Genomic DNA, 13788 nt, shown 5'->3' on the forward strand with positions numbered 1-13788 from the left:
CTTGCCTCCCTGAGCTTGCTCAGTGCTGAAGTGAAGCTTGATGCTGCTTGTTCTTTTGGGGACCTCCTGGTCCCTGCAATCGGTTCAGCATGCTCTTGTCCTCTGCGACCCGCTGGGACCCCGGCTGGCTGGGAGATCTGACCCTCCCTGTATCTCAGCCCGTGGCAAGACCCTCACCTTGAACTGGTCCTTGTGCCCTGCCCCATCTTCGCCCAGTGGCAAACCCTTCTGCAGAACCTTCATCCCCTCCTCCTCCTGCGCCTTGGCCTTCTCTCAGGAGCCTTCCCGGTCCCTTCAGTGATGTTTTGGTCATTCCCTCGGCATGTGGACATGCGCGGGTGTGTGCGTGCACTCCAGTAGTAAGCGTCCCCTGGCTCCACGTGCCACTTGAGCTATAATTCTCTTTATCGCTTCATAGCCAAACTTCCTGGAAGGGCAGTTTCCACACCACCTCGATTTTCCCCTCTTTCCATTCTGTCCCATACCCAAGGCTGGCTTCACCTTTGTCAGTTCACCCAGATGTTTCCCTTTTGTTGTTGTTGTTTTTGTTTTGCTTTACCAAGGGAGGGTCTTACCGTAGCCCAGGCTGACCTGGAATTCACTATGGAGTCTGAGGGTGGTCTCGAACTCAGGGCGATCCTCCTACTTCTGTCTCCCGAGTGCTGGGATTAAAGGCGTGCACCACCACACCCGGATTATCCAGATGTTTCTTACTAAGAACATGGTGCCCTTAGACCCACCAGGCCGTTTCCACTGTCTCCCGAGTATCTCCACGGCCCTTCACTCTGCCGACTCCTCCCACGGGCTCTGTCCCATCTGTGAAGAATCAGGCTCACAGTGGTTTGCATTTGGCTTGATCCCCAAAGTTTCACATGTAGGAGGATTGGTCTTCAGTGTGACAGACCTTTAAGAGATGGAACCTTAGATCACTGGGGTGTTGCCCTTGGAGAGGTTGTGAGACTCCAGTGTCATCCTTGAAGGACGTCCTTGTGGGACCCCACTGTCCTTGAAGGGGTTGTGGGATTCCAATGTCTCTGGTTTCCTGTTTTCAAGCAGCGATCTTTTCCAGACTCTCACTCACTTGCACCCTCGCCTTCAGCCATGAGGTAATGTAGCCAAGGCAGGCAGAAGGCCACCCACCCCCCACACACACACCCAAGGCTTGCACCATGGACACTCTTAGCCTCTAAAACTGAGTTAAATCAGGCCTCTTTTAAGATATAAAGTTACCCTGCCTCAAGTGTCCTGTTATATAACAATAAAAACCAAATTCAAACAGATGCCTAGGTGAATCACATCTGTAGCATGACTGTGGTCCCCTGTGGAATATCTGTAGCCTTGCCCACTCCGCCTCATAGTACCAGGTGAGGCTATTCAAATGCCTGGGTAGGGCTGGAGAGATGGCTTAGCGGTTAAGCACTTGCCTGTGAAGCCTAAGGACCCCGGTTCGAGGCTCGATTCCCCAGGACCCACGTTAGCCAGAAGCACAAGGGCGCGCACGTATCCAATGTTTATTTTTAGTGGCTGGAGGCCCCGGCGCGCCCATTCTCTGTCTCTCTGTCCCTCTTTCTCTCTCTCTCTCTGTTGCTCTCAAATAAATAAATAAAATAAAAAAAAACAAATGCCTGGGTACCATTTCCTCTGGGGGCCTTCCAGCCCCCTGGGACAAGCTTGACGACCTTGCACCTCAGGTGTGTCACTGAGCAAGTCGGTGGTCGTCTGGCCAGAAACGGGGAGCCCCCCCGAGGCGGCGCTCTTGTCACCGAGCTTTGACTCGCACTCCTCGTCCTCGACACCCCCTCCCCCGCCCCCTCTGGCGCTGTCACCGCGGCTGTGGAGGGGACGTCTGCACTGCCGAGCCCACATCCAGCTGCTGCCCCACTGCCACCAGAGCCATCTTTTCTGGTGAAACCCTGAGCATCTCACGCACTGTGTAAACCTGCTGTAAAAATCGCTTCCTGGTATTCTTGAAGAAAATCCCAAGGGCCAAATGCTGGATATGAGGTGCTGGAGAGCCGTGGGCCCTGCACCTGTCCGTCCCTGGCAAGACCCTCGCTTTCCTTCACTCTCTGGACCATAGTCCATCCATCACAGCTTCTCCTGCCAGAGCCCGGCTGCCCCTGAGACCTCTCTCCCGAGATCCGCTCAGGAGGAGACGCTCTGCCTCAGTTCCCCTGCCTCTTTCCCATTCCTCCCATCTCCGCTCAGGCTTAAGGCCTCAGCTCAGGCAGTGCCCGGCAGAGATGCCCCCCTCCCCTGCGGCACTCTACTCTGTCGTGACGGGCATCCAATCTGGCAGTGGGCATGCCGCGGCCTCTTGTCAGAGCAGGGCATCTGCTCCGTCCCATCGCCGGCAGCCCCGGTCTGGCCCTCTCTCTGTCACCTGCTCTAACAGGCCCTGGCTTGGGGCCAGCACATGCTGGCTGTCCCTGGGACATCCTCACCATGGACACAGCAGGTTCCCGCGCACGTAATCTGGCATGTTTTTGATGACTGTGTCAGATGTAACACTGCCATGCTAGAGTGAAATGCCAAGGGCACAAGTGTCATTTTGAGTTGATAAACGATACAGTCTGGGGCTGGAGAGATGGCTTAGCGGTTAAGCGCTTGTCTGTGAAGCCTAAGGACCCCGGTTCGAGGCTCGATTCCCCAGGACCCACGTTAGCCAGATGCACAAGGGGGCGCACACATCTGGAATTCGTCTGCAGTGGCTGGAGGCCCTGGCGCGCCCATTCTCTCTCTCTCTTTCTCTCTGTGCCTCTTTCTCTGTCTGTCGCTCTCAAATAAGTAAATTAAAAAAAAAAATAAAGCAAAAAACGATACAGTCTGTCTTGAAGACATTCAGGCCCGTTTCAAGGGCTGTATCACCATGCTTCAGTCTATTAGAAATCCAGGGGGGCAGGGCTGCAGAGGTGGCTTTGCAGTTAAGCGCTTGCCTGTGAAGCCTAAGGACCCCAGTTCGAGGCTCAATTCCCCGGGACCCATGTAAGCCAGATGCGCAAGGTGGCGCATGCATCTGGAGTTCATTTGCAGTGGCTGAAGGCCCTGGTGTACCTCTCTTTCTCTCTCTCTCTCTCTCTCTGTCTGTCTGTAGCTCTCAAATAAATAAATAAATAAAAATAAACAGAAATCCAGGGGGCACCTGACAGCATCCTTACCTTGGCCCTGGGAGCTCCTCTGGCAGAGCCCTCTGCCTCCCTGACTGCTCCCGCAGCCACTCTGAACTTCAGGCCGCTGTCTCGCTGTCTCGTCACCTCCCCCACACTCCTTTTTTGTCCTGTGTCCTTTTCCTTCTCACCCCACGTCCCCACAGCTCCACTGCTGTGCAGATGGGTCCTGACAGCTCTGGGGTTTTGCTGGACTCAGCAGGGGTGCACTGAACTTTATGCTTTGATTGTTCACACAGCCAGGTTTCAGACTCTTTAACACCTCCACCGTGGTTCACAAGGCATGTTTTGTAGATGGCAACTGTGAAGTTTGTCGTGGGCACACCTAACTCCAAGCACACTAGGAGGGCGCCCCAGAGAGCCCTGGCTGGTTAAATACATAAATGGAGATTGTGGAAACAGCACAAAACTCCCAATCTTCTGCCCCCCAGGCCCCCCCCACACACACAGTGTCCGGCTGGCCCTCCCGTCTTTGAGTTAGCACACTGAGATTGGACAGTCATGGGCACCCTCATTTCCGTTACTCAGCTCTAGCCTGTCCTTGGTGAGCAAGTGTGCGTGTGACATGACACCCCAACTTGCGTCTGCTCAGGTCGCCCGTGTTCCAGGCAGCCCGGTTATGTGCACACATCCACGCAGCCCCTGGCCCCTGGGCTCCGTGAGGACACAGTGACAAGGTCCGCCTCATTTGCTGGGTTTCGGAAGGGCAGCCAGCAGGAGTGTCTTCCGCGCTGTGGGAGCCCCCCCCCCCCCGCCCCCCGGCATCTGAGATGTGCCTGTGTTGAAGTCCTCTCCCTGCGCATCTGGTGAACACACTGCCACACTGGAGGCCTGGCTCCTCCTGTAACGTTTTGTCCTCACTGCGTCTTGCTGATGCAGCCGTCAGGGTAACCCTCTGGCCAGCACCCCAGTGCTAGTACACCGGACCCGCTTTCTCCCGTGGCTACCAGGGCATGAAAGTTACTGGCCTGAAGACCCCTCCCTGCCCAGTGTCCTATCTTTTCACTTCGAATCTTCTGCATGAGAGGTCCCACGAGGCCTCTGGGCAGTGGCTAAAAGGACCCTGGCAGCAGAAGGATGGGAGGTGAATGCTTTGTAAATTTTTGCCTTAGAGGTGAGCTGACCTTTAGAGAGTGACACTTGATCATGACTTCAGTGTCTCCGGACTTGTCATTTCTACCGACCACACACCCAGTTTCCAGCCTGTAAACCCCACCACCGTCCGGGCTGGGTGACGCAGGTTTTATAGATGGTCACCAGGAAGCGTGCCGCTTCCAAGTATGCGTGTGAGGCCATCCAAGGCCTCTAATTACGTATGTAAACGGGCATCATAGCTCAGCAAATGTTTTAACAAGTTTCCCGAGTTCCTGTTCTAGGTTTTCATTTAGGTGGTTTCCTAATAATTTCCAGCGGGTAGCATTTTCAGTGGCTTCCATCCTATGGAGGCTTCTGTCCTTTTGCTGCACCGTTGCTCATGGCCACTGCCCCTGGCGTGGACTGCGCTCTGCATTCCCGCCTCCTAAGGGAAAGGCTTTAACAGGAGGGGGGGTTAGAAGGCCAGAATTTCTAGATATTTCTAAAGCAAGCAATAATTTTTTTGTGGTGTGGGGGTTCAAGGTAGGGTCTCGCTCAGGCCCAGGCTGACCTGGAATTCACTGTGTAGTCCCAGGGTGGCCTCGAACTCACGGCAATCCTCCTGCCTCTGCCTCCCGAGTGCTAGGTTTAAAGGTGCGCACCACCACACCTGAATTTTAAAGCAATAATCTTAACTGGAGACACAGTTGCCTTAAAAGACTTAGTGGTAGATGTTACCAGGTCATGGCTGTGCTCCTCCAGGGAACCCCAGATGTCTACGCTTGTGTCTCCGAGGGTCGTACTCACTCAAAGCCCGGGCCGAGTTCTCTGCGCCCATGGGGAATTGGCCCCTCGCTGGCCGGCCGCGCTGACCACTTGTGCTCTCTCGCAGGTTGTTTTTGTGGCCATCCTGCTTCACAGCCACCTGGAGTGCCGGGAGCCGCTGCTCATCCCCATCCTCTCCCTGTACATGGGCGCCGTCGTGCGCTGCACCACGCTGTGCCTGGGCTACTACCGGAACATCCACGACATCATCCCCGACAGGAGCGGCCCGGAGCTGGGGGTACGGGCTCCGATATATATAATGTGTATATATATCATATATACATTATGCAAACGATCTCCAGACACGTGCGTGCGTGCGTGCGTGCGTGCGTGCGTGCGTGTGTGTGTGTGTATCATTTTATTTGTTTATTTGGGGGAGAAAGAGGCAGAGAATGGGTACACCAGGGCTTTCAGCCACTGTAAACGCACTCCAGACACATGTGCCACTTTGTGCAGCTGACTTACATGGGTCCTGGGGAATTGAACCTGGGTCCTTCGGCTTTGCAGGCCGGTGCCTTACCTGCTAAGCCATCTCTTCAGCCCTCAAAACATAATTCTTAACACGAACTGATGGCACAGGACTCACTGTGGCATTCCGTACATGAATGTGTCATGGCTCGGTCATATCCATTCGCTCTTCTTCTTCCACCTCCCCGTCTTCTCCTGACCCCCTCTCTTCTCCCCTGGGGAGCCTGCATTCTGCTCACCCATAGTCAATCCAGCACCCAGAGAAGCGTAAGATAGCATTCTGATCTTCATGAAATGAGAGCTCAGCATGTTGACCATGCACTCCATTATGCACTAAGACGGGTCTTCTGGGACAATCAGCGAACTCTAGACGTGGAAGCCGTCCTGTAGGTCACCATCCGCCTCCTCCTTGCCCTGTGTGGAGCAGGCACAGGATGTGGTGTCAGGGGAAGGATGGACACAACATTCATGCCTCCTTTTACTCTCTGTATTAGTTAGAAAGTCCAGGACATTCCAGGATCCATGGAACCTTTGAGTTGATGTTTAATGATTTTATTTACTTTTTTAAATTTTTTTTTTTTTTTTGAGGTAGGGTTTCACTCTAGTCCAGGCTGGGCTGGAATTCACTATGTAGTCTCAAGGTGATCCTCCTACCTCTGCCTCCCGAGTGCTAGGATTAAAGACGTGCGTCACCGCACCCGGCTTCTTTAATGATTATTTTTAACTTCACAACAGAGGCCCAGGCTGGTGTACTGGCCAGTCCCAGTCACTCCCAGGGACTAAGCAGAGTATTAGGTACCATAGGGTGACAGAGAAGCTTAAGAACTGATTCAAACAGCATCGTACCCCACGAGGCTGATGAGACCAAGACAGAAGCAATGAGTGAACAAGAATCTAGATAACCTGAGACAGTCCATAAATTACAGAGAACCCAAGAGTCCCCAGATACAAGGGAAGCCTCCTTGGAGGGGAGGACAAGTCAGTCCCGAGCCTTAAATGTCAAATAAAAAACAAGTTAAGAGCTGGAGAGATGGCTTAGCGGTTAAGCGCTTGCCTGCGAAGCGTAAGGACCCTGGTTTGAGGCTCGATTCCCCAGGACCCACATAAACTGGATGCACAAGGGGAGCGCACGTGTCTGGAGATCGTTTGCAGTGGCTGGAGGCCCTGGTGTGCCCATTCTCTTTCAATCTATCTGCCTCTTTCTCTCTCTGTCTGTCGCTGTGAAATAAATAAATAAAAATAAAAACAACAGCAACAAAAAAAGTTAAGAGCAGGGCATCAACCTTCCACCAGAGGCCAAGCTCAGCCTGGGTCTCACGTGATCTGATTGCTGTGCACGCCCCTTCCCTTACTTGTGTGCGTGAGCATCACTGCGTTTCTCTCCATGTGGCTATGAGGCCGAGAGGAACAGCCACACGTCCAGCCCTGAATTAATTATCACATTCCCCCCAGATGCCCATTTGACCACACATTGCTTTTATCATGTCAGAACAGGAATTGTGTTGACCACTTGCCTCCATCCAGGGTCAGGCCATCAATGAAATCCTACCTAGTTATTTCTGCCACTAGGGAAACCACGTTGCCCTTGACAGGAACAATCTTCTCTCAGTGTTCAGCCATCAGCAGAGGGAAATAAAACAGCTGAGAGGGTTTCATGTGGTGACTCAAAGCCAGGATTGCATAAGGAAAGGCAGGTTCTAATGGCAACAGCACACACCTTGGCTGCAAAGGTCTTAAGACATGGCTGCTTCCTTGCCATGCATCTCTTTGGCTTAAGCTGTTGCTTACTTTAGTGACTTCTGTAAAAGTATTGAGGGTGGGGACCTCTGTAGCTAATGTACACAGTGCTGAAATAATGAGGTGAAATAATGAGGTACACTGACTGATTCCAAAGTAGATTATAATATATGTATGTTTTTTTACTTCTGAGAGTCACCTCCTACCGACATGGCTTCCAGCCAGTCACTGTGATGGTATAAACAGAAAGTAATTTCAAGCCCGTTCTTTGGGCCTTGGAGCTGGGCTCCTCCTTGGATGGAGACCGGTTTCCTGTATGGAAAACAGTGGTTGGGATCCATCAAGCTTCAGTACATGCTTTGAGTTCACAGCAACTTGCCAGCTGTCGGAATTAATTTCTAATAAGACTGTGCACTCAATCTTAATTCAACCTGGCATGTCTGCAGAGGCTTTCCTGTACGCTACTGTTAAGTGTTAAGAATTCGGCCATGATTGGCATCAGGAAGGAAAGCTTGGATTTGGGGCCCGCTTTCCACTTCTGCTGCTCAGTGACCTTTGACCTCCTTTGCAGGGAGACGCAACAGTAAGGAAGATGCTGAGTTTCTGGTGGCCCTTGGCTTTGATTCTCGCCACCCAGAGAATCAGTCGGCCCATTGTCAACCTCTTTGTCTCCCGAGACCTTGGTGGCAGCTCAGCGGCTACGGAGGTAGGGTGGTTGGGTGTGGGCGGTGGCGGGGGAGGAGGGGTGGGCCCTTGTGACCACCTTGAGGGAGAAGAACAGTACAGATTTTCTCCACTTCACCCCAAGAGCTCGCGTAATTCTGAAACGCTGAGTTATATGGTGCGGTGACGATAGAAAAAACCATGAGGAGATCATCCACTTATACGCCACTCAATGTTTTTATGATTATGGAGGAAAGAAATCCAGGTGCTTCACCCTTGTTTTCCACACGAGGAACTGAGGCACGGGATGGCAAGAACAGAACCTGGTAGAAGGTGGGACAATGCAAGTGGCCAGGGTTTCTGACTTTCTGGTAGCCCTTCCTTCCTCTGTAGTGTCAGCGTGTGACCTCTTTAGTGCCGTGGCAGAGGACGATGGGACTTAGGTTCCGTGGGCTGTGACTGTGCCCAGAGGGCGGGCACAGGGACAGTGCCCACATTGTGACCCGGCCAGGCCTCACCTGTTCATCCCCATCTCCACGCACACCCATCTGGGCGGCTCTGTGATGGCCCGCACTCACTCCCAGCTCCAGAAATGTGTCTGGAAGCTGGCAGCTACTCCACCGAAAGGATTGACTCATTTGTTCCCTCTTTCGAGCTGGGTATGAACACAGAGTGACTTCATCTGTTTCCTCCTCCACTGCCTGCTGGAGAATTCGTTCTGTTGCTGGCGCTGCTGGTCCTTCAGGAAGGCTGGTGGCCTCTCCTTAAGGCCTCCTGTGTGCATGCGGCTTTGGCGAAGGAGCGGCGGGCCTCCGCCGTGCTGTGAGCAGCCTTCCAGCCCGGAGCGTCCCGCCAGTTTCCGTGTCTCGGGACGAGCTCCTGCTTGGCCAGGAGAAGACGCCCATAAATCCAAAGCAGAGTGCTTTCTCTGGCCTCAGTTTGTTTCTGGATTTTGTTTTTTTGGATCCATAGCTGTCACCTGGGGAGGCTGTTGTCACATAGCATCCTCCTTTTTAGTTGAGCACTGATTTTCTCAGTGAAAAGATAGGGGACCTCCGGCACCTATGTGCTAGAATTCCATCTTTCCCTAACGCAAGCAAGAAAGGGCAACTTGGTATTCAAGCCATGTCCAAATGACCAACAATGGCCCGTGGAGAACGGCCGGGTACCTACATGTCCAGCATTTCACTCTCTCACTTCCCCTTGGTTCTATGCAGGGCAATGAATACTGTCAGCCTTGCTGTCCTGTGGAGGGTCGGGGGGGGGGGGGAGGAGAGGGTCCCCCCGTATCATACAGCTGCTAAGCAGTGAGAATCACACCACACTACAGTTTTGTCACACTGCCTTGTGTCCCCCGCATGCAGGGCACTATCACTCTGGTCATCAGAGCAGACAGAGTCCATCTTCCTACTTTCCCACTGAGTTACAGAGTTGCCCACTACCAAAATGTAGCTTTAAGCCGGCCATGGTGGCGCACGTCTTTAACCCCAGCACTCGGGAAGCAGAGATAGGAGGATCGCTGTGAGTTTGAGGCCAGCCTGAGACTACAGAGTGGATTCTAGATCAGCCTAAGCCAGAGTGAAACCCTACCTTGAAAAACCAAAAAAAAAAAAAGTATCTTTAGATGCTGTGTCCTCTCTCATCTTTCTCCTTTCCATTTACATAAGGAAAGAAGCTGTTTCTTCATGGAAACACATCAGTGGTGTTTTCTGTATGAAATATGTTAAGTTTATTACATTAAAATTTTAAGCTGGGCCATGCTGACTGAGCAATGTGCAGAGAGTTGAGTTGGAAAGAAAGTAACCCGAAACATCTAGTGCCAGCCACTGTGACATGTGGAGGCAGGAAAGCAGTGCCAAGCTAAGACTTTGTACCCGGGATCATTCTGTGATCCCAAGTGTGGAGAGCTCCGGCTGGTTCCAAGGAGCAGAGATCCTGGGGTCTGAGGAAGTTGCGTGGAAATTTCGGCATCTCCATCCGGTCACTAACCCTGCTTCTCACGGTGCCTGGTCCGCGCTGCCCTGTTCCTGCCCGCCCTGTGGCTGGGTGGCGCATGGACGATCTGCCGCTGCCCTTGTCACATGGCCTGGCAGCTACTGGAGGACTTCCCTGCTGATGCCCACACTAACACTGTCCACTCCTCTTACAGGCAGTGGCAATTCTGACAGCCACCTACCCTGTGGGTCACATGCCATACGGCTGGTTGACAGAGATCCGAGCTGTCTACCCCGCTTTTGACAAGGTGAGACCTGTGTGGCTGGGTGTCAGACACGTGTTTTAGAAAACCGCCGTTTGATAGACAGGGCTCCCTCAGGAGGAGCGCTGAGGCTGAAGTGGGGGTGGGGAGGGGTGTTGACAGTGCCTGGGACATTTTCCTCTGAGGATAGCAAAGCAGCTTGAAGCAGATCCAGATTTGTATTCCTACTGAGAAAGTGTTTGTTTGCCAAAGGGCAAGTAAGCTCTCAAGACAAATGAAAGCCGGGGAGGGGCTGTCAGCAAAGTGCGTGCCTGACAGGCACAAGGCATGGAGCTCCAGCCCAGTCTTCATGTATAAGTGCTGGGCATGGTGGCACATACGCCGTAACCCCAGAGCCCGGGAGACATGCACCCCACATATACAAGCACAGACGTGTACACACGTTTCTGCAAACCAAAATAGGGCTGGAGGGATGGCTTAGCGGTTAATGCATTTGCCTGCAAAGCCAAAGGACCCCGGTTCAATTCCCCAGGCCATGCGTAAGACAGATGCACAAGGAGGCGCATGTGTCTGGAGTTCATTTGAAGTGGCTAGAGGCCCTAACGTGGCCATTCTTTCCCTCCCCCCCCCCCTTCTCTCTCTCTCTCTCTCTCTCAAACAAATAAATAAAAAAATTTTAAAAATAGGGCCGGAGAGATGGCTTAGCAGTTAAGGCACTTGCCTGTGAAGCCTAAGGTCCCACATTCAACTCTCCAGATCCCACACAAGCCAAACGCACAGAAGTGAGGCAAGCGCAAGGTCGCATATGCCCCCTAGGTGGCGCAAGCATCTGGAGTTTGATTTCAGTGGCTGAGGACCTGGCATCCCAATTCTGTCTCCCTCTTTCTCTGTCTCTCTCTCCAAAATAAAAATAAAAAGTAAATTAAAACATACTGGATTTCATTTTCATGAGTTGTTGTTTATTCAAGCCAGTACTGTGGGAGCCTCATCCCAGACAGTTGAGGCGTGGCCGTGAAGCTGGCCTTAAGCTCATAGGCTCACGGTAGTCGCTCTGGCTAGGGGACATGCACACACACAGCGTCCGCACAGCAAGACGTGTCCAGCTTAGCTCGCTGTGGCAGGTGTATTCTAGCTGAAAGCTCCCGTATACAGCAGCTCTCGCCTCTTGCAGCTGCTGGCCCCTCCAAGAGAGGCGTCTCACCCTTCTGACTAACATTATTTATGGCCCAGCCAGGATGCTTCCAGTTGTCCAATCAGTGCTTGTACTGTTACAATCATGCTGTTTAGACCTGTGTAGGGGTTAGCTCTAAATCAAATAGCTACCAGTGCATTCCAAGAAATAGTACATAATATTTTTGTTTGTTAGTTTTTTGAGGTAGGGTTCCACTCTAGGCCAGGCTGATCTGAAATTCACTGTAGTCTCAGGGTGGGCTCAAACTCATGACGATCCTCCTACCTCTGCCTCCCGAGTGCTGGGATTAAAGGTGTGCGCCACCATGCCCAGCTAGTACATAATATTTTTAAAAGAACAGTGTGAGGCCTGGAGAGATGGCTTAGTGGTTAAGATACTTGCCTGCAAAGCCAAAGGACCTAGGTTCAATTCCTCAGGAGCCACGTAAGCCAGATGCACATGGTGGCGCATGTGTCTGGAGTTTGTTTGTAATGGCTAGAGGGCCTGGCATGCGCATTCTCTGTCTGTCTGTCTCTCTCTCTCAAATAAACAAATAAAATATTTTTGTTAAAAAAAGAACATCGTGAAAGAAGCAAACAGCCAGCTTGCTACTTATGACCATTAATAGCTATAATTTTGCCTCTGTTTTCTATAGCAGTGGTTTAGAACCATTTTTGCTACTCCTCCCCACCCCCTTTCTTTTTTCTTTCTAGATAAGGAAGTCACTATAACTTTGTGGTCTCAGGCTGGCCCTGAACTCACAGCGATCCTCCTACCTCTGCCTTCTGAATGCTGGGATTAAAGGCGTGCGCCACCACGCCCGGCAGCAATGTCTTCTTATATGTTAGTTTCTGGGAGGGACAAGACTTGGGGACTGAGGAGACTATCTCAAGACGAGAGAAATGTCTGCCCGCCTTCTACCTCTCCCGGCACCCTAAGCTAAGGGTGCTCTCTCAGTTCTGGAGAGACAGCACCCACGATCAGTCCTCCTGCTCCCCTGTTCCACAGACAGGATTTCCCTGTCACTGCCTGCTCGGACAAACACATACGTGTGCACGTGCACACACTCTCCCTCCACCTGCCCTCACAACCCACCGCAGACCTCCTCCACGCTACCCCAAGCCCCTGCCATTTCTCCCTGTCGGTCACCTTCTTGTTTCCTTGGAAGCACACACTTACCATACATCTACCTCCCCCCGCTAGCATTGGGGTCCCACCAGGTACCCAAGCAGGAGACGAACTACTGGTCCTGTGCTGGGTGTGGGTCTCTGCAGCCACCACCTGCTGCAACTTTAGATGCAACCCCGGATGCACTTCTCCTAGGCAGCGGGTCTGGCTGCCGCCCGCACGTCTCAGACGGGCGAACACAACACCCGAGTCACATGCAGAAGAGGGTGGACACTTGCTTAGCGAGCTAATGCAATTCGTGGATAGAACCTGCTTGAGGCCTCTGGTAGCTTCCAGTAGTAGCGCCTGAGAGCGAAATACAGAATCCAACTTGAGGACAAGGGCAGGTGCTGAAACGGCAGCGCCTCCCGGCTAGGAAAGTCCCTTCGCACGTTGGTTTTGGCCACCTTGACATAATAAAATTTAACAATACCACACTGTGCGGCCTCAATAGGATCACCCAAGAGAAATATTGTTTTATTCTTAATCACGGAGGATAGGAGCTCTGCAAAATTTCCTTTACCAAGCATACCTCTGGCTGGAACCTGGCCTCACCCATTGTTTCCACGCATCCCAGTGAGCAGCCCCTGGCCATGGAGTCACCACCGTGGGGGACTCCTCTGTGGGGGCTCCCAGAATTTTCTGCCTTGGCTGTTGAAGCCCTCCGCCTCTTGCTGTTCCAGGAGGGATTTTACACTTTTTCCCCTCCCTGCCATGGCACTGGCTAAGTCTAAACTGAACGGTTTCCATGAGCGTGCACATCAGGCTGCCTGTGAGCTCATTCCAAGCACACGTGCAAAGATGTGTGTTCTTTCACGAACATTGGTGCCCCCAGCATGAGTGGAGCGTGTTTGGGTGGCTCCCTCCTGATGACCCAGCAGGCACTGCTCCTCAGATGCTCCCGAGCTTTGTGCTCCTTTCGTTCAGGGGGGCCAAGGGCTGAGCTTTGTAAAGGGACCGGCGGAGTCGTGTGTGATGCCTCTGTGGTGGTTTTTTTTTTTAAATGTATTGTTCATTTATTTGAGAAAAGGGGCAGATAGAAAGAGAGAATGGGTGCACCAGGGCCTCCAGCCACTGCAAACAAACTCCAGGCGCATGCGCCCCCTTGTGCATCTGGCTTGCATGGGTCCTGGGGAATCGAACTGTGGTCCTTAGGCTTCGCAGGCAAACGCCTTAACCGCTAAGCCATTTCCCTAGCCCTTGTGGTGGGGTTCTGTTCCTCAGCTCTGGGACTAATTGGGTCCATAACAAACAAGGCAAAGGTTCTTCTCTGGGGTTCCCGGTTCTGAGGCGACAAGTTTGCCTGCCAGTGGGCTGGC

General features: G+C 52.5%; 1 protein-coding gene across 1 annotated transcript in view; it reads left to right on the forward strand.

The window, feature by feature from the left end:
* The window catches only part of Ankh (ANKH inorganic pyrophosphate transport regulator), a 157716-nt gene that overhangs the window by 115280 nt on the left and 28648 nt on the right, over nucleotides 1–13788 (forward strand). Inside the window, exons 5-7 of the mRNA XM_004652537.2 lie at nucleotides 5134–5304; nucleotides 7843–7977; nucleotides 10084–10176. Of these exons, the coding sequence (XP_004652594.2) occupies nucleotides 5134–5304; nucleotides 7843–7977; nucleotides 10084–10176 (399 nt within the window). The remainder of the gene's footprint in view (nucleotides 1–5133; nucleotides 5305–7842; nucleotides 7978–10083; nucleotides 10177–13788) is intronic.

Source organism: Jaculus jaculus, chromosome 13 (assembly GCF_020740685.1).
Source record: "Jaculus jaculus isolate mJacJac1 chromosome 13, mJacJac1.mat.Y.cur, whole genome shotgun sequence".
NCBI classification, from domain to species: Eukaryota; Metazoa; Chordata; class Mammalia; order Rodentia; family Dipodidae; genus Jaculus; species Jaculus jaculus.